Here is a 20,981-nt window from a genome sequence, read left to right on the forward strand (position 1 = left end):
AAAAAAGTAATTAAAAAAAAAACGGGAGGTTGGGCTGATTGGCGCTCAGCCCGCCAGTTTGCTATGATGTGGACGTTACCATAGCCGTTTTTGTACCATTCTTATGTGGAGAATGACCAGGAATCATTCCTATTTTTTTACCAGGATTCCTGCCCCGGTCCTCACTCGCTCACCTAGAGTGCCAGGCAGGAACAATTTTCACGGGAACTGATGTGATGACTGGAATGCATCTTTATTGTACGTTCTGCACGTGGCCGAAGAGGTGAAGATAGAACAGATCTGCCCTCTAGTGCTGCCAATACATCACCGTTCGCATACCACCAGCATTCAGTCTGACATTAGCTGGTGAATATCTTGATAAAGTGCGAAGAAACGTATTTCTTCCTTTTTCCTCACGTTTGGATGGCGAGTGGGGAATAAACTTGATCGAGCTATATCCTGAACCACACCGGCAATGTGTTTGAACCTACAGGCACTGGGAGCTTCAGCCAGAATGCAATAGGTTTCGGAAGACTGCCCTGTGTGACTGTTGGTGAAGCTGGAGTTCTCCTGCAGTACCCTCGCCTCCCTCCATGGCGTCATTTGATCTTGGGGCTTTCGCGTTACGCTGTGATCACACAGCACTGCGTAGGCTGGGAGATCTTTCTTTCATAACGCTCTGTTGTGGCATTTTCGTCGTTCTGTCTTCTGTAACGGAGCTCTGATAGAACATATTTGTCTCCCCATAAAGCGATCAGATCCAGTATCTCCCGTACAGTCCATGCTGGAGCTTTTTTTTGGATTTGGGACTGCATCGCCACCCGTGCTGATCAGAGCTCCACGCTGGGCAAACAGGAAATGTAATTCAAAAGTTCGCGGGGCTTTTCCTGTTTACCTGGCCACTGCATCCGAGTTCAGATTGATGTCCAAAGTGGTCACAGTGGTGCACTGTGGGATACCGCCTGGAGGCCAATACCGTCGATTTGTGGCCACATTAACCCTAATTCGATATGGTAATACCGATTTTAGCGCTACTCCTCTCGTTGGGGAGGAGTACAGAAACCGGTTTAAAGAGCCCTTTATATTGATATAAAGGGCCTCGTAGTGTGGACGGGTGCGCCGTTAAATTGGTTTAACGCTGCTAAAATTGGTTTAAACGCGTAGTGTAGACCAGGCCATTGGCCCAGACACCTTCTCAACACTCTGATCCAATGGCACCGCAGTAAAAAACCTTTCACAGAAGAATGAGCATGCTCTAGAGCTGGTCCTGAAGGTCTAACACCATCCCAGATTGCACCCCAATCCACTATTGTTGCGCAGAGGGACCATAATAATTGAGCTACCTATCCCAGGCTAAGTAGCAAAATAGCCAGAATAAAGAATCCCGTAGAAACGGAAAAGTAAATATTTCCTCATGGATAAGGGTAAGTTTTTGTCACAGATATTTTTAGTAAAAGTCACAGACAGGTCATTGGCAATAGTGAAAATATCATGGAAGCCTGTGACCTATCCTTGATTTTTACTAAAAATACCTGTGACAAAATGGATAGCCTAGGGTTAGTGGGGTGGGAGGGACTGGGAACTACAGGGTCCCCCTCTGCTGGCAGCTCCAAGCTGCAGGGCTGTTCTCTGCCTTCTGCGGAGGCCCAGAGCTCTGGGGATCTTCCCTGCCTCCCGCTGTTGCTGGGAGCTGCCATGGTCCCCCCTGCCACCTGCAGCAGCTTGGAGCTCCAAGGATCCCCTCTGCCAGCTGCCATGGTCAGGAGCTCTGGGGATTCCCCCTGTCCTCCACAGTGGCTGGGAGTGGCTGGGGTCCCTCTTGCCACCCACAGTGGCCGGGAGCAGTGGGGATCCTCCCTGCCACCTGCCGTGGTCGGGAGCTCTGGGGATTCACCCTACCCACCACAGCGGCCAGGAGCAGTGGGATTCCCCTTGCCACCAGTGGTGGCTGGGAGCAGCAGGGATTCCCTTTGCCTCCGGGTCCCACCTGTTGCCCACAGCAGCTGGGAGCGGCCGGTCCCCCCTGTGACCTGTGGTGGCCAGGAGCGGTGTTGGGGAGCTGTGGGGCTCCCCTTGCCATCCACAGTGGTCAGGTGCTGCAGGGATACCCCCCAGCTTCCTGCCTCCACAGGCGGAAGGGGACCCTGCAGCTCCCAGCCGGCATTGGCTGAAGTCACAGAGGTCTTTGGAAGTCACGGAATCCGTGACTTCCATGGCCTCCATGACTAAATCACAGCCTTACCCATGGATACTGAAGATGTTACAATGGTGATTTGGTACAAGTGCTAATGATGACAAATACACATGACACTTGTCACAGAGTCACCGGGCAATGCTCTGGAACTACTCCATACGAAGCAAGTCAGGACTCTAGGGGAGCATACCTCCTCTTTGTGAGCATACTGTCTCCATGGCAAGAAGCTTACATAACTTCAACCTTCCTGGGTCTGACCTCAGAGCATTCAGCATCCCCTTCTCACACCGTGTGCTTCCCACAGCGAGTCCATACAGGCGGAGCTCCTGGGGAAGCCAGTGGGCCCTGCACCCCAATTCCGCAGTCAGACATAACTCTCAGCCAGCTAATAAAATAGAAGGTTTATTAGATGACAGAAACACAGTCCAAACCAGAGCTTGTAGGTACAGAGAACAGGATCCCTAAGTCAGGTCCATCTTGGGGCCAGAATGGCAGAACCCCATCTGGGCCCCCCTCCATTTCGCCAGCCAGCTCCAAACTGAAACCCCCCCATCCCCTCCTCTGGCCTCTCTCTCTTTCCCGGGCCAGGAGGCCACCTGATCTCTTTGTTCTCCAACACCTTCAGTTGGTACCTTTGCAGGGGAGAGGCTCAGGCTATCAGTTGCCAGGAGACAGGGTGTCGGCCATTTTCTGTGCAGTCACCATCACACTGGCCCTTGAGGGCTCTGCAACAATCACATACCCTTATTACACCACCTAGATACTTAAGAACTGCATAGGGGAAACTGAGGCACCCACATAGTATTCAGAGAAAACATTAAGAAAATTACCACTTCGTCACAACACCTTAGCAAGGTAAATGAAGACCAAGGTCTGATCTAAGGAACTTATGTTCCTCCTCCAATTTCCAAAAAATAAAATCTAAATACAATTGGCCAGATGGTGACAGAGCAAAGCATGCAAAGAGGATTAAGCATGGTCCTGTGACGTGCACTCCATGCACTCAATTGAGAGTAGGGGCTTCCTCCCCGCAGTCTCCCACATCCCACACAGCAGGTTGGTAGCACTGAGGTTAGCAGGCAGCACCTTTCTGCAGGAGAGTAGTGTTGGGCTGTTTTTCTCCTGTTTGGTGAGCTTGCAGAGTATCACCAAACTAGCAGTTACTGTAATCAAAATAATCGTTTCAAAATAAGTATTTTAAGTGTACTCCCTTCTCTGAGTAAAAAATAATACACCTAAATATATGAAAAGATGTCAAATTTCTTTTCTTGTATTTCTTTTGATTAGACAACATTCAGTTTAATTTTGTTGCAGTATAAAAGATGTTTGTGAAAAATATAACAGAAACATACAAAAAGCAGTGATTTAAAAGGGAGGAAGAAAAGTGATGGTTTGGACCCCAAAGTGGTGGTACATTTCTGCTTTCCTCCCCTTTGCCACACCTTTTCAAATATTCCCTTTTTTTCCTGATAGCAGCAGTGAAATGTGGATTTATGGTATAAACACTTGTAACCCCTCACCAGACTAAGCACCAAAATAAACCAGCACTTGAGATATGAATACTAGATCTCACAAGAGCCCAATAACAAACTAGAAAATGATGATGAAAGTGATGTGACCATTTCCTGTTCTAAATCAATTTAAAACAAAAATTACATGGCGATATTATGCTAATGTTTTATGCTATATATTGATGCTACTAAAGTTCAATCATTTACACATTTGATCAATCAAGAAATAGTTCATAAATAAGATTTATTTATGCATCATGTGCATTATTCCTTCAATTTAAAGAACTGTGCTCTATGCCAGCTCAAGTAATTTTTCTCTAAAGAAAATCTGAAAGGCTCATCAACAAAATAACAGCGTAAACACTTACACAATATGACAGAAGGCACTGTGCTGTAGGTAATAAAAAACTTTTATCAAACTCAAAAGAATTTACCTTGACAAGAAGTCAGTGAAAGAGAGGCGTACTGGATAACCATGCCGTATGATTTTCACCATTTCTAGGACACCAATATATTGCAGCTGCACAGACACGTACAAATTATCAAAAGAGTCTGGAAGCTTAGAGTTATTGGGTTTGATACAATGAACAGAATGAGGTGTGCAGTTCTGAAGCCTCCCAATAATATCTGAGAGTGATTTCTGTGGAGAGAAATAAAACCCAACAGATTTTCAAACAGTCATTTATCAGAAGTGAAAGAGTTGCATAACATAAGATATATCTACCTTTTTAAAAGAATGTATTTCACATCATTTTCTTAAAAAGCTTGACCTGAATGCACAAATTGGTAACTCAGGCAAATCATACTTCTGCTTGTCCTTGTAATCTGTACAGTTTCATTCTGTGCTTAAAACTCTCATATAAATCTTTGTCTAGCAAACATTTACTAACCCTGAGCTGTGTGGCCATAGTGAATGGGCCCCCTCGTTCCAGTCTCTGAAGAAATGTGGAAGTTCCTTTCTTTTTCAACAACTGTGGGTGAGAAAAGTGTACACAGAACATTGTTATCCCAATAAAGGCCAAGTATTATAATTTTCCTTGGTAAGGCAGTTCACTAAGAGAGACAAATATAAAGCTGTGTTTGAATTAAGTCATATAGCAAAAAAACCACTTGAGGCTAGATTTTTAAAAATAGCCAGGAGAACAGCTAGATCCCCACAGAAATTTGCACAACCAAGGCTATTAATAAAGTTTTGATTTCAAAAGTGGACATGTACAATTGTATGTGCAAAATTCCTTTTGAAGACAGCATGTAAATATACTGTTACACTGAAGATAAGTATATGTGCATATATAAAATCATTCCTTCTCAGAATGAGGCAAAGTAAAATTTTTGTTATGGCATCAGAGCTTGTAGATTGAGCATAACATACAGATTGCACATCATAATATTTCTTTCTGCAAAGATACCCTTCATCACTAGATGGGTTTTGAATGGTTGTGAGATTCAACAATTCCCAGGGATAATGGTGAATTATGAATGAAAAAGCCCCGATATTCATGAATGAATTACTTTTTTCTCCTGTTACAGGTGAATGTAGTTAAAACATTTCTTTTTTTAAAATCATATAAGATATGATTAGTATGAGCAGGTATTTCCTGTACCACCAGGACAGTAATATCTACTAGTAAACATGGAAAACAAAATCTTTTAATAGTGTCCACTTAGTCTGTGATAGAATACTGTAAAGATGAACTATCTGAAGAAGAGCCACAAGAAGCTGGCTTCTTCTGCTGAGGTTTCTAAATTAGGGCTGGCAGACAACTAGATTCTAATGCAGGGATTCCAAAACTTGGTTCACAGCTTATTCAGGTTAAGCCCTTGGTGGGCTGTGAGATGCTTTGTTTACCTGTCAAGTATCAGAGGGGTAGCCGTGTTAGTCTGGATCTGTAAAAGCAGCAAAGAGTCCTGTGGCACCTTATAGACTAACAGATGTTTTGGAGAGATCTTGATGAAACATTCACAGAAGTACCTCTGCAATCTCTCCTGAAGGTTTCTAGGGATGGCAGACAACTAGATTCTAATGCAGGGATTCCAAAACTTGGTTCACAGCTTATTCAGGTTAAGCCCTTGGTGGGCTGTGAGATGCTTTGTTTACCTGTCAAGTATCAGAGGGGTAGCCGTGTTAGTCTGGATCTGTAAAAGCAGCAAAGAGTCCTGTGGCACCTTATAGACTAACAGATGTTTTGGAGCATGAGCTTTCCTGGGTGAATACTCACTTCGTGGGATGCTGGGCCACCACTTCCCACAGCTCCCATTGGCTGGGAACAGCAAACTGCAGCCACTGGGACTGTGAGTGGCTGTACCTGCGGACGCTCAGGTAAACAAAGTGTCTCATGGCCCGTCATGGCCTTACCGTGAACAAGCCATGAACCAAGTTTGGGAAGCCCTGGTCTAATGCCAGGTCTACACTACAAACTTATATAAGTATGACTATGTTGCTCTGGATTGTAAAATATCCACACCCCTGAAAGACACAGTTATGCTGACCTAACCCCCCATGTAGATAGTGCTATGGAGGGTTTCTCCCATTGACGTAGTTACTGCTTCTTGTGGAGGTGGATTAACTATGCGGATAGGAGAAGCTCTCCTGTCAGCATAGTAGCATGTTCACTGACGTGCTACAGCAACGCAGCTGAAGCATTTTAGTTGTAGACATTTCCTAAGATTTCACCAAGAATATAGAAATTAAGATACTATTCACATCCATGGATACTTATACATATCTGTGACAATCTTTTACCCTTTGACGCTCTTTCAGTTCCATTTTTTCTAGTCCACTTGGCCCATAACTCCCTTTGTCTCAGAGCTGGTATGTTCTAGCCAACTTCCATACTATCCAGTTGTACCAAAATGCATGTGTACATACTCATCTAATCACATCCAGGTCACATCCTGTTTATAGAAGAATTGCATTGCCCCACAACTTAATCACCGTGCAGGACACTGCAGCTGTTTACTCTTTTAAATCTCACACAGAGTGGAACAAGATTTGGAAAAAAATATTCATCTCCATCCTCACACAGAGACTGGAGGTCTGCAGAGCCCTTAACACTTTTATAATGTTTTTCATCCATAGATCCTAAAATGGTTTAGAAAAGTAGGTAATTAATTTTATGCAGGTGTCATCTCAATTTTACAGATAAGGGAAAGTGTGGCACATGCACAAATTAAGTGACTAGCTCAAATTCACTCACTGATTCAGTAGCAAACCCAGGAACAAAATTCTGGTTGCTTAACTCCCAGTCTGTTGTGTTACACCTGCAGCTTTGCTTCCTCCCTCTGGGGTTAGGGCTACTGGAGAACAGTGAGGTAGGAACAGAACACGAATTTAATCCAAACTATCCTAAACTTGAACATTTTCTTCTTTGGATTCAGAAATAAGGGTTGTATCAAATCGTGTCTTAATTCTCCATATACAGTCTAAATCTCCTTTCAGCTCTTCACAGACACCAAATTTGGCTTTGACAAGAACGTTTTATATTTGAAATCTTGTACCTCTGTCAGATCTACGAGAGAAAGTGTGGGTGTCTAGCTCCATAATTACTGTTAGAAGGAGAAACCTACAATATGTTTTTACTTTCACAATATTTTAAAGTTTTAAATCCCAATAATCTTGTAATTTGTGTATTTATCCCAAATATGCCTACCATGGGGTTTCTTGCATATGAACAACCTAGGTTTACTTGGTCCTGCCTCAGTGCAGGGGGCCTGGACTTGATGACCTCTTGAGGTCCATTCCAGCCTGTATTTCTATGATTCTATTTGCAGACTAACAGTTAAAATGATCCAGAAAAGTCACAATGAAGAGTCAGTGATAAAAAAGCTTTAGCTAGTCAAATACGTTATATTTAGTCTTCCAGTTTATAAAAGCTGCTGTAAGGCTGATCCGTGCAAGGGAAAGATCGGTGTAGAGCAGAGGTCGGTAACCTCTGGCACGTGGCTCACCAGGGTAAGCACCCTGGTGGGGTAGGCCAGTTTGTTTACCTGCCACATCAGCAGGTTCAGCCAATCGCAGCTCCCCCTGGCTGTGCTTCACCGTCCCAGGCCAATGGGGGCTGCAGGAAGCAGCACGGCCGAGGGATGCGCTGGCCGTGGCTTCCCCCCACCCCCATTGGCCAGGGATGGCGAACCGCGGCCAATGGGAGCCACAGTCCGCTGAACCTGTGGATGCGACAGGTAAACAAACTGGCCTGGCCCACCAGGGTGCTTACCCTGGCAAGCCACATGCCAGAGGTTGCCGACTCCTGGTGTTATATCCTTGGGGGCAGCTGGTTTAGGAAGAAATCACTTGAGGCCAGACAGCAGACAGCTAACAAAACTACTATTTATTTACAGACACAGAGCTCACTTAACCGGCTGAAGCAGGCTAGGCTATCCCCTAATAATCTAACTCAGTTGCCATGGGAACAAAAACCATGACAACCAAATACACAACATATTCCTCCCGCCCCCCAAAATGAGAACATCCTCTAAATAAAACACACACTAGACTAGAGAAGGAGGGTAGACTGCCTCCATTCCCGGCTAAACCCTGGGGATTATTTTGCCCCATAACCGTGGGCTCGCCCTAGCTAAAGATCCACCCGACGAGGAGGCCTTCTGTCTCTAGGTGGATTACGGCGAACTCCTGGTGTTGTTGCACCCGAAAGTATCATGGGCTCAGAGTCCGCAGCATGAACAGGTGAGGAGGTGATATCAGTTCGTGCTGGGCAAAGGGGTATCTCAGCCGCTGGCAGTAATGGAGGCGAACAGTCAGAAACAGGTGATTCGTGATTCGGTGTTTCACCAGAAGAAGTGAAGTCAGACCACTCAGCTGCAGATGTGTCCTGAGGACTGGCATGACCTGGCAACAGCTGATCTACATGTCGCCTCCAGGTAAGATTCTCTGCAGTCCGGACCGTGTAGGAAACAGGTCCTGTTTGAGTGATGATCGTGGCAGGGACCCATTTAGCTCGCTCTGGAAGTATATTCCATGCCAAAACTGGCTGTCCCGAGCTAACGGTTCAGTCTTTTGCTCTGGGGTGGCCCGTCTGATGACTTGATATTGCTGTTGATGTTGCACAATTTGTCGGGGGTTCAGAAGGTTTCAGCAGATCCAAGCAAGTGAGCAGCTGTCGTCCCATCATTAGAAAGGGCCTGGTGATGCCTCGGGTCGTACCATGAGGTGTGTTTCTGTATGGAAAGTAAGAAGGTATCCAGATGCTTTTGAATGGAGTGTTGTCCCCTTGGCTGATTTCAAAGCGTGTTTCATTGTCTGCCACAATCTTTCAGCTAATCCATTGGTGGATTGGATGATATGGTGCCGACGTGATGTGGTGTATCCCCATTTGCCTTCATAAAATTTTTGAAACTCCTGAGAGACGAACTGCGGTCCGTTGTCGCTCACAAGTTGTTCTGGCAGACCAAAATGACTAAAGAGTCCCCATAGTTTTTATAGTCCTCTCTGCAGTAGTAGTTCGTTTCTGGTGCGATTATAGAGACTTCTGGCCATTTAGAAATGGGCATCTACTGCCACCAAGAACATGCTTCCTTCAAGAGGGGCCAGCGAAGTCAATGTGAATACGTTGCCACGGGTTTTCAGGCCAGTCCTGGGGCGTAGGGGTGTTGACCCACTGGGGTGCATTTCCTCACACCCTGACATGAAGACATACAAGCTTTTGCCTTCTCTTTCATAGCACTGTCCAATCCAGGCACCAAAAATAGCTTCGTGCAACTTCCTTCATGCGCACTATTCCACAGTGACTGGAATGTAGCTGTTCTAAGCATTCTGCTGATCTCAGTGGTGGTGGGATAATGAACACGTCTCCCCACACACAACAACCAAGATTGGACCGATAACTCCATCCTCCTGGACATGTAGGTAACAAGGTCGGGGTGAGACCGGAGAGGTTTGTCGAGATTTTCCATGCATCACCAGGTCCATAACTTCGGGAACAATATTGGGTCAGCGCGAGTTGCCTTCTTTATCTGAGTAGCAGTGATGGGTGTATTCTCTACCTGTTCAAAGTAGTAAGATTTCTTTTGGGCACTATCTTGATGTTTGGACCTGGCAAAGGCAACCTTGAGAGGGCCATCTGCATTGCCGGGCAGAGTGGATTTTCCGATATTTGATTTCATATGTTTGTGCTGAAAGTAACAATGCTCAACGTTGCATACAAACTGGCAGCTAATGGGGAATTGTTCTGTGCAGGGTCAAAAACTGACGTCAGAGGTATCGATGGTCTGTGAGAAGAGTAAACTTTCGCCCCAAACAGGTACTGATGAAACTTTCCGAATTTCCAAAAAACAATTTCCTAATGCCTCACGGCAAGTTCGATTTGGGCGTAGTTAGTTTTCTGCTTGCTTAGAGTGCGTGAAGCAAATAGTAATAGGTCTCTCTCTTCCCAAAGGCATAATGTGTGACACGACTGCTCTCCACTCCATAAAGGAGGCATCGCAGGCCAATTGTAGGGTGTAAGGAATGGATCAAAGTGCGTTAGAACGTTCAGAATTTAGCAATGCATTACCTTAGCTTTGTTAAATGCCAACATCACAAGGCTTCAGTCCACTTCCAGGCCTTGTTTCTGCCCCAAGGAGCTCATGAAGTGGTTAAGCAGTGTGGCTAACTTGTGAGATGAAACTTTAACAATAATTCAGTAGTCCTAGAAATGAGCATCAGCTGGCTTACATTTTTCGAGGTGGGGGAGCCTTCCACAATAGCTTTAACTTTTGCAGGAGGCTTATGAAGGACCTGCAGAATCAATGATACGTCCCAAATATTCAACAGAGGGCTGGAAGAATTCACCACTTGTCTTTGCGAACTCGTAGGCCATACTCTTCCAGTCTTTGTAGGTTAGCCTCTAAATTTCTTTAAGTGATCCTCTTCATTCCTTCCAGTGACCAGGATATCATCCAGATAGCACTGAACTCCTGGACAAGCCACACAAGATCTGGTCCATAGGCCTCTGGAAACAGGGCGGGAGCAGACGTTATTCTGAAGGGTAGGCGACAGTATCGATAAAGCCCCTTATGAGTCACAATAGTCAACAGCTCTTGGGACTTTTCATCGACGTGCATCCTGTAAATATGCTTGACTCAGATCAATCTTACTGAACTTTTGTCCTCCAGCCAGGCTGTGAAGAGGTCATCGATGCAGGGAAGTGGGGTATTGCTCTGCCACACAACGCTGGGTTGACAGTGACTTTAAAATCACCGCCAAATCCGGAGAAAGCCATCTTTCTTCGCTATTGGGACGGATAGGAGTGGCCCATGAGCTATGGGTAACTGGTATTAGGACTCCATTGGTGATCAGTGGTGCTCCAGGTCTGCTTCAACTTTTTGGCACTGATGGCATATGGCCACAGTTCGGCTTTTACAGATATTTTGGTGGACTGTCAGATTTAATGTTAAATGTAACAGTGATTCCCTTCATATTTCCAAAATCATCTCCAAAAACAGCAGCATGTTCCTTTAGTGCAGGGGTTACAGTCTGGTTTCTTCTTTAGTCATCGGTGCACTTCTGCCCAATTCAGCTGAATCTTCCCAAAAACCAAGACCTACCTATTAAGGCTGGATTAGTTACCTTCTCACACAGAAACAGTGGCAATTTAGCAGCCTGTCCATTGAGCTCCACCTTAACATCAATAGTGCCCAACATGGGCACAGCTTGCCCCATTATGATCGTCTTTCAGAACAGTTTTTTGTTGCCTTAAGCGGGGAAGATGCTGTAGCTTTTCTTTATACAACAGTCTCGGAGGACCAGCGAGACGGTCTACACCGGTGTCCATTTCCATGCGCATAGGTTGCCATCAACAACGGGTTACCCAGTGTTCATGTGATGCCCACTGCCAAAGACAAAACATGCAGTGGCATTTCCTCTTGTGGAATGAGGTGTCACCTTGATCATCCTAGGGTCTGCTCGTAGGGTATGCAGGATTCCTCTTTTTGTCGGCCAGACCACAGGCCTCTTTTTTTTTTTTCTTTTTGTTTTACAGGCACACTCAGTGTGTCCCCTTTTGCCACAGTGTCGACAAGACCAGGTCCTTACACCAGCATTCTGATGCCTGGTGAATCCGGCTTACCACAGCGGTAACATTCCTGACTCTACCAGAGTTTTTGTGGGTAGGTTCTTGTGACACTTTTTGCACCCTAGGGATGCACCGATGGTATTGCGGCCTCCCTTGTAGCCAGTTCCATGGAGATACCAATATCAACAGCCTTCTGTAAATGTAAGCTGAGCCTCTGTCAGTAGGCGCTTCCATATAGCTTCACTGTACAAGCCCACACACTAACCTGTCACACAGGGCATCATTTAACATCTCTTTAAATTCACACAGTGTTCTGCTAGCCTTTTCTTAAAAATTGCTACAAATTGTACAACTGTTTCATCTTCTTTTTGGTCTCTTTTGTGGAACCTATATCTTTCAGCAATTTACCAGTTGGTTTGGGGAAAAGTGGGGACCCCAGGATTTCCACGATGTCACTGTAAGTTTTAGTCTCAGGGCTTAACAGGGTGCAGTAAGCTGCCGTAGCAGGGAGTAGTTTTTTAGCCTCTTACAACACTTAAGAATATTGGCACCTTTCTTTGCTTCTGTGTAATGTCATTTGCAATAACAAAAAAAGCTCAAAAACGCTCACATATACATGCCACTGCTCTATTTATTCTCATTTCAAAAGGTTTCCAGTGGGCTGGTCAGAGTAGCCATCTGATTTAGTTTCACTTTCACAGTCAGGTGCAAAACAAGCCGTTTCTCAAGCAGTTTTTTTTGTTGTTTGTTTGAACCTTGACTTCTACTTCCTTCTGTTACTGGAGCAGCACCGGAATCGCATCCATCGTCGCCACTTGTTATATCCTTGGGGGCAGCCGGTTTAGGAAGAAATCACTTGAGGCCAGATAGCAGATAGCTAATAAAACTACCATTTATTTACAGACACAGAGCTCACCTAACTGGCTGAAGCAGGCTAGGCTATCCCCTAATAATCTAACTCAGTTGCCATGGGAACAAAAACCATGACAACCAAATACACAACACCTGGTGTAGAGCAAGGCCGAAAAAATCTGCATCAGGAAGCTACCAAGGGGCTGGAAGGAGAAGAGGTGATGTGAGCACATGAGAGTTGTGAGAGTATGAATAATAACTTCCTATTTTGGCCTTATTTGTCTCTTCTGTGCCAGGAGACCACACAGCCTGTAGGAGTTTCACAGTCTGGAGTATAATTTGTTTGTAGCCTCATTGGGAGGAGGATGACCAGACATCAGGTCTACCATGACCTACTGTGCATTCCAGAATTATGACTTGATTTCAGATCCAATTGTGTACTGGACTGGTGCATTACACTCATCACCACCACTACAGATAGTGCTGCAAAGAAGAACATGACTTTCACAGATGTGCCTAAGCTCATTTTTTGGTATTATGCTCCAAATCAATGAGGAAATGTTGCCTGTGAGCACACACATATACGCAGGTGAGTAGGCATGTTTAGAAACACAGGAAATTAGCTAAGCCCATGAAAGAGCTAAGCCTGAAATGAGCTTTAAAGTAGAGAGGAAGTGGGAAGCAGCAGGGGAATGGGAATCACAACCAACCCACCTCTAAAGACATCACCTACCTGAAAATATCACCGCCTACTACCTCTCCTCCCCTCCCAAACCACAACCTACCCTTATTTTCTTCTACCAGTCAGTGACATGGGCACTTCAAACCATTGCTATTTGAATTACATCTCCCAGCCCTATCCATTCCCACACATGGACACCTCCTCGCTCATCTCTTCCCACTGCCTTCTGTAATGAGACAAGTCTCAAACAGCTGCCAAAGCCCTCCCAAACACATGAGGAAATCACCCCTCTCTAGTTAATAAAACTTTATGAGCATTTCTTCTTCCTTCCTCCTGTGTGGCCTCTTCTGCTTTCTAAGCCCCCCACCCTCACTCCCATGATAAACTTAAGAAAGGTGTTGTGCTCATGGCTTTCAAAATGGGGTCATTTTGTTTGAAAGGAGACAGATAACTCCTATGCCCAGTTATTGTAAATAATAATTAATTAACAGATACATTAATTAGTTAATTGATACTTTCTCTGGATAGATTCTGTAGGCTGTGTGTTGGAAAAAGGGAGGAGATTAAGGTCTCAAACACATTTTTAAGGGTCTAGGGTTCAAACCAACACCATTGAAGTCAATAGCCATATTGCTATTGACTTTACTCAGAGTGGGAGTAAACTGATGTCATACTAATTTCCTGGGGCATTTATATGAAAAACTCCCATTAGTATTCATTGGTGTTACCTGCATAGATCATCCCACAAATAGATGTGAGAGCAAACTCTGTAATCCTGTGGCTGGAACTGATTTTTTACAGCTGTATGTCAAAAGACAAAAACTGTGCAACTCAACAGGCCTAGTGATACATCTGCTCTGTTCAGGGAACACCTTTCCTGCTTTTCTACAAAGAGGTAATATTCCATGATAGCTTCAAACTTAGATTTAGCAATTATGTGACTTCTATTTAAAGGTAATACTCCAAGTTTTTAGGTCCACTAAACCCTTCCACATAATTTGTTTTCATTGATTTTCACTACTATAAAATGGCAATAACTTTACAAAATCTTTTGATTCAGTGAGGAAGACAAAATGCTGTCCTGCAAGGGACAATGTTGCAATTGAACAATGGATTGTTCTGGATAGTCTCCAATTGTTGTGGTTTCCTTTTTGGTTTTTACTTTTGGCTGAAATCAGGTAATGGAAGTGAAGACCAATTCAGATACTGAGGGATTTTAATTTCAGCTCAATAGATTTATATTGATATATACAAAGGCCTACACTATAGTTCTCCTGCCAACTCCAACCATACCTTAACATTGTCTACTGTTCTGGTCATCTTTAATTTTTATGGTATAAACAATCAGGCGGAGAATGAGAGTTTAACCAATATACCACATATATGCATGAACATACAATTATTGCTTGTAAACCATAAACCTCTCAAGTGATGAATACCAACAGATTAAGGAAGATAAATTTATCCCTCTAAGTTTACTGTCCCTTAAATTATTTTACATTCATTATGACAGCTACATAGATGAAGCATACAGTGTTCCACATAATAATTTTGTTGGCTGTAATATTGAACTCACTTCTATATTGTCCAGGGAAAACAATAGATTTCAGAGATCCTTCAATCAACAATAATATCGTATAGTTTCCTCAGTTGCTTTGCAATCAGAATGGTGTGTCTGATTATTTCAACAAGTAAAATTTAGAATGTTGCCTGGAATTTATGGAGCTTTCTGAAATACCCAGATTATAAATGAGGAAAGGTTTTGCTCTAGTGTTCTTCAAAGGTGAAAAAAAGGTGCCAAACTCCTACCTTACTGAGCTCCATATATTTCTTTGCCTCTCCTCTTGTGTAGGCTACTGATGCTTTCTTATTGAGCAAGGCTGCTTTGGATCCTCTAATTTGAAGAGAATGATATGGAGGGATCAGTGATCCTGTCTGTGTCAGTTTAGACTGGAACAACTGATTGATGACTATATTTTCACTAGCTGAGAGAAAAAGAAAATTAATGCACAGATAAGATACAGGTGAGAAGAATCAAATACACAGTGAAAGGAACAGGACACACACAGCAGGAGATAGTATTAAACAAAACAACACATAAACTATTTCAGATGAACAGCCCATTAAGTTTTGCATTTATGCATTGTTAGTTATTCTAATCCAAGTCCAAAAGCGTTCAATTATCCCAGGTTGTCAGTCAACAGTGATTGTTTTTAAATGTACTTATGTCAAAATATGCTTAAATTGAACTGACTAGGGGCACTAAGCAACACCAAATAAAGTTTAGGATTTTGTGTTACAGGTCTGTCTAAACTTCAGAGTTGGGTGATGATTATTTTGGATGTTTTGCTATATTCTGGACTCCTATTTAGTTACTGTAGCTTACACCTATATGACTTAAATAGTGTAAAATAAACATATGCTGTAAAAATGGTATGATATTTTGTAGCATCCAGATGCATGCTAGGCACTTCACAGAAGTCACTGTATCTGAGACAAAGAAAAATAATCTGACATGACACAACAAGTGAGAGTGGTGACAGATGTGAGACCTGGGAAGTATGCAATCCTGAAAAGACTATTATATTGAAATGTGCCAGAAATGCATGGACTTTTTAGACAATAAGTGTTTCCATGGTCCTGGCTGAATTGTTTTCCTGGAAAATCCCTGGGTGATGCTTAATGCAAAATTTCCCAACAACAGTTATGCCAAAACCCAGCTTCTGAAGCCTTGGTCCCTGAAAAAGGGCCTGTTACATGAGGCCAAAGATCAAAGGCCTAAACTGTATAAAGAACCAACTGAACTGTCCAAGATTGTTCTTGTTCTTGATTTGAAACTTGATATCCAAAGAGCAAACCTATTGAGAGCTTTGAAAGATGGGCTCCTACCAGAGACCTGTGTTAAAATAAATAAAAAGGCAGTCACTGCCCAAAGAACTCACAATCTAGGATTATGACAAGACCTAATGTGTGGACGAAATAGACAAACATGCAGTAGGATGTGGGATTGAGAAATGGAAAGATGAGGTAACAGTAAAATCATAATATTTAGCATAACAAGCAGCAGTTTTAGAGCAGGGGTAGGCAACCTATGGCACGGATGCCGAAGGTGGCACGTGAGCTGATTTTCAGTGGCACTCACACTGCCCAGGTCCTGGCCACTGTCTGGGGGGCTCTGTATTTTTATTTAATTTTAAATGAAGCTTATTAAAAATTTTAAAAACCTTATTTACTTTACATACAACAATAGTTTAGTTATAGATTTATAGAAAGAGACCTTCTAAAAATGTTAATATTTTACTGGCATATAAAACCTTAAATTAGAGTGAATAAATGAAGACTCGGCATAGCACTTCTGAAAGGTTGCTGACCCCTATTCTAGAGGTTGCTCTTTACTCGTGACAGACTGTGTAAATTAATAGGATAATGGATCTGTTTCCCTTTTGTCGCAGATACTACTATAATTAATATAACAGTAATCATATATTTAAGGGGAACTAGACTCAGTAAGACCACCACTACTCTTTATTCAAAGCAGGATCCAAGGGGCTGACCAGCAGCCCCAGTTAAAAAGGGTATGTCCAGTGCCACCATTAGAAGCAGTAACAAGATGTCCCCCAAAATTAGAATCAACACAGTCTATGCTAACAGGGCTTTGTATTTGTTATTTTAGGCGCAGGGTAAAAATTTCAAAAACCTCAAAGTGATTTAAGAGCCTAAATCCCATTTTCAAAAGTGACTTAGGCTTTTAGGAGTGTGTGTGTGTGTGTGTGTGTGAGTGTCAGTGTGTGTATGTGTGTGAGGAGCCTAAGCCCTGGTCTACACTTGGGGGTGGGGGGCAGGGGTCGATCTAAGATACGCATATCTGCTGCCATTCCCCCGTCGACTCGGCTTCTGCTTCTTGTGAGCTAGAGTATAGGTGTTGATGGGAGAGCATTCAGGGATCGATTTATCCGCATCTAGACAAGATGCAATAAATCGATTCCTGATAGATAGATGTCTACCCGCCAATCCGGCGGTTGGTGAATACCTGCCCTAAGACTCACTGAAAATCAATGGGAGTTGGCATTTAATTCACTTAAGCAATTTTGGAAATCCTACTAGGTACCCATCTGCATTTTTAGCTGGTTAAATACCTTTGTAAATCTGGTCTTAGGAGCCTAAGTTTCACTGAAAGTCAATGGGATTTAGGCTTCTATGTGCTTAAGTCACTTTTGAAAATAAGAAGGTGCTTTAGAAAATTTTACATTTAGTCCTCTTCAATTAGTTGGATCTATTGATATTTGACTTCTAAATTATATATACTCACATTAATCATATCAAAGAGTTTATATCAAATGCAATTTCCCCTTTTTCCCTATAAAAGGACTGCCTCAACTGGATCCATAATGTAGTAATGAAAATACAAGGAGAGACTGTATGATAGAAAGGAATAATGCTCACTGTCTTTTACCTTTGGAATACACTCTATGTTTATATTCTTTTCTTATACTCACTGTATAGCAGATCATCATACAGGACAAGGAATAGTATAATACAAATTAAGTTCAAACAACAAAGAACTAGAATATTGCTAAAACTATAATAAATAGGAATATATTCAAGATCAATTCTTTATTTTTTTCTTCATCCATAATATTATTAAAGGCTCATATTTTTGTCATTACTGTTTGTCTTTGAAATGCAGCAATGACTTTATCAGAGAGTTTAGCTAATTTCACTGTATAATTGCTAGGAAGTCAATATATTCTGGTAGCAGTGTTGATTCTGAAGGCAAATATTACATCAGAAGACCTCTATTCCTGTGGCATAAAATATAATAGATAACATCTTAGTTGAAATACTCTGCAGTGGTCTAGGGAAAGAAAGATAACATCTGCGGGAAGATAAACTGTCATGTTTCTCTGAGGAAAGTGGATTTATTTTTAAATACAAAGACAAAGGTAAACATAAAATGACAAAATTTTTAACAATCTAATTATAAATCACTAATAAACAAGGATGTCTACAAAATTATTACTAGACATACAATTATAGATTAGGCGCACTGAACCAAATTTACAGAATGCTTTTACTCACCTAGACACACTATCTGTCTGTTTACTGGAAAATACAGGCACACCCCCTAAATGCCATTTTAGTAGCAGTTCTTGAGTCATTTTTAGTAATTAAATAAATCCTGCTACAATTGGTATAACTTTAGAAACCTTAGTTGTTTTCATTAGTCTTTAGAAAAATCTTTTCAAAATTCATTCCCTTAATGTAACAGAAAGGTGTTTTACATGTACAGCTGTTAAAAGCCTGTTTAAATTAAACTTTTGATTGGGCTTCAAAATAACTTGTACTCAATGTATACTATAGTAAGAGTATTATTATTTCTGGTATTTAAAATGAAAAGTTTCTTTCAATTATTAAGTTGTGGATGACATATTTTATAAAACAATGGTAATGATTAGAAAGTTAAGGCATAATGTGGCACATTCTAACAACAAAAACGCACTTACTTTTCATTACAAATAGGAGATTTTGTGAAAGTGAATCTTTATTTTTTTCAATAGCTCCAACAATTTCATAAGTCACCTGCAGTCAAATATAATGGCATAATTAGTAATGTTTAAAACTGCATTTAAAAATCTTTTTGCTGTAAAGTCAAATATAAAATTATAGTTCTAGCTGCACAGTTATGGTTGCAACCAGATAAGTCCCATTTCTAGCCTTCCCTCAATCTCACCAATAATTTAAACTAGAATTAGTTTGGTCTTATTTATTCTGTTTCTGCAAAGTGTGCTGAAAATAAGTCAAACTGATTTTGAGACACATGCACTTCAAAATTATTCAGATTTAGGATTTTGAGTGATATCTATCATTTATTTGTGTCCCAACAGATCAAAACCAGCTTGTTGCTATGCTTTCAAGCCTTCCATACAGTTAAATGCCCTTTATGACTAGTGCGTAGGCTGCATTTGAAGGAAACAGTTTGAATAAAGCACTATTGTTAAAAACTTTTGTATGTAATTGTTAGTAAGATGTGTGTGTGTGTGTGTGTGTGTGTGTAGCTTTGAGACCTTGTGGAGAGATGCAGTGTTATTTTGTTGACATGCTAGATAGCCAGACAAGGTTAGACTCATCAGAATCAACTAGGCAATGAGTTCATTGAGGCTAGGTGGAGGGACAAAGAAAACTTGCGCAAGTGATTATATCCATGCTATAGCATTTTAAGTTTACAAAATCCTTCACAGTCATTAGTTAATCCTCACAGCAGCACTGTGAGTTAGGACATTGTAAGTATGATTTCCACATCACAGGTGAGAGTCTACAGAGAACTGATTATGAGTACAGTCCTTCTTCAGGCTCTTTTTACTTATGTCACATTTTTAAAGAAACAGAGTAAAGATAACCTCCAGTAAAAGGGTGTATTTTGGAACAGCACAACAGACCTCTATTACATATTTGTTACCTCATAAACAGACTATAGAAATCAAATCTCCCTGGACAAGAAACTCACAGCCCTTAGGTATTGCAACTAATACAGCAGTATTTATCCTCAGCAACAAAAGGTATCATGAGTACTTCAGATCTCTCCTTTGGTCACTACACTGGGTCCCCATTAATACCTTGATCAAATTCAAGATCTTGGTCCTATTCTTCAAGGAATTCAAAGGCCCTGGGACATGGAACTAAAATACCACTAGAAGTGCTGGGGTGTGGACCCCAGACAACAGTTTCATTCCTCTGGAACAATGAAGTTGTCTACTGCATAGGAAAAGTTTACCTGTGCAGGAGACTGAGCCTTCTTGGGGCCTGCTCAAGACTGTAGGAGCAACACCTACGGGATCTAGGAACCACAATAAACTTCCTCACTTTTTATTCCAAGGAAAAGAATGCACTTCTTTGACTAAGTGATCAACAAGAAAAACACATACTACTGCAGACATCCACCTCCAAAAAAAACCCAAAACCCAACCACAGCAAAACCAGTCGCATACAATTATTCCCCTAAATAGAGGAAGAGAAAAAAAAGGAAAGACCCACATGTGATGGATCACAGTCATATTGCTTAATATATTACTGGAATGCACTCAGGTACCACAGTGATAGCCACAGTATAAGATTCTTAAATAGCATAACAAAGCATAGGACAATAATGCAAACACCACCTTCCCTACTTTATGTGTCCTTCACTCCTGGAGCACAGTTGTCCATGCTGATGGGTAAATGGAACCCAAAGTGGTTCTCAATGAAACCTTTAGATTTGCATTTCTTGATTTTCTGTATTCAAATTTCCAAATTTAATTTGCATTAACATCAGTTTTAATATTTCATCTCACATTATATGTATGTTAAAATGCTAAAATGATTTCTCTCATACCTAACAATTATAAGCAGATGCAAACCATGACTAAGGCTGCAAGCAAGGCCTGCATTAATATTATACCTTGGGTACAATTTTGAAAGGTACCTAATGTAAGTTTAAGTCCCATTTTTAATATTACATAGACATGTAGAGTCTCAGTCCCAGTGTCATTCAAAGAAATTTAGGCTCTTATGGTACTTAGGCACTTAGTAATACTGATCAGTAAAATAAGTTACTCTGATTAGGTCATTTGACAATTATGTAACACTGTACAGGCAGTCCTCAGACTTACAACACAATTGGTTCCTGAAAATCGCGTCTTAAGTCGAAAACATCATAACTTGAATTTCCCATAGAAACAATGTTAGATCGAGCATTGTAAAGTCGAAACTGATGTTGT

At 41.9% G+C, this 20,981-nt stretch overlaps 1 protein-coding gene across 2 annotated transcripts in view; it reads right to left on the reverse strand.

Annotated features, from left to right (window-relative positions):
* Nucleotides 1-20,981, reverse strand: part of MYO16 (myosin XVI) — a 650,995-nt gene that overhangs the window by 129,681 nt on the left and 500,333 nt on the right. For both annotated transcript variants that reach the window (XM_075061501.1, XM_075061500.1), the window contains exons 24-27: nt 18,732-18,807; nt 15,037-15,212; nt 4,575-4,655; nt 4,119-4,324 (exon numbers count right to left, since the gene is read on the reverse strand). In XM_075061501.1, coding sequence (XP_074917602.1) covers nt 4,119-4,324; nt 4,575-4,655; nt 15,037-15,212; nt 18,732-18,807 — 539 coding nt within the window. The remainder of the gene's footprint in view (nt 1-4,118; nt 4,325-4,574; nt 4,656-15,036; nt 15,213-18,731; nt 18,808-20,981) is intronic.

Source organism: Chelonoidis abingdonii, chromosome 1 (genome assembly GCF_003597395.2).
Source record: "Chelonoidis abingdonii isolate Lonesome George chromosome 1, CheloAbing_2.0, whole genome shotgun sequence".
Classification (NCBI taxonomy): Eukaryota; Metazoa; Chordata; order Testudines; family Testudinidae; genus Chelonoidis; species Chelonoidis abingdonii.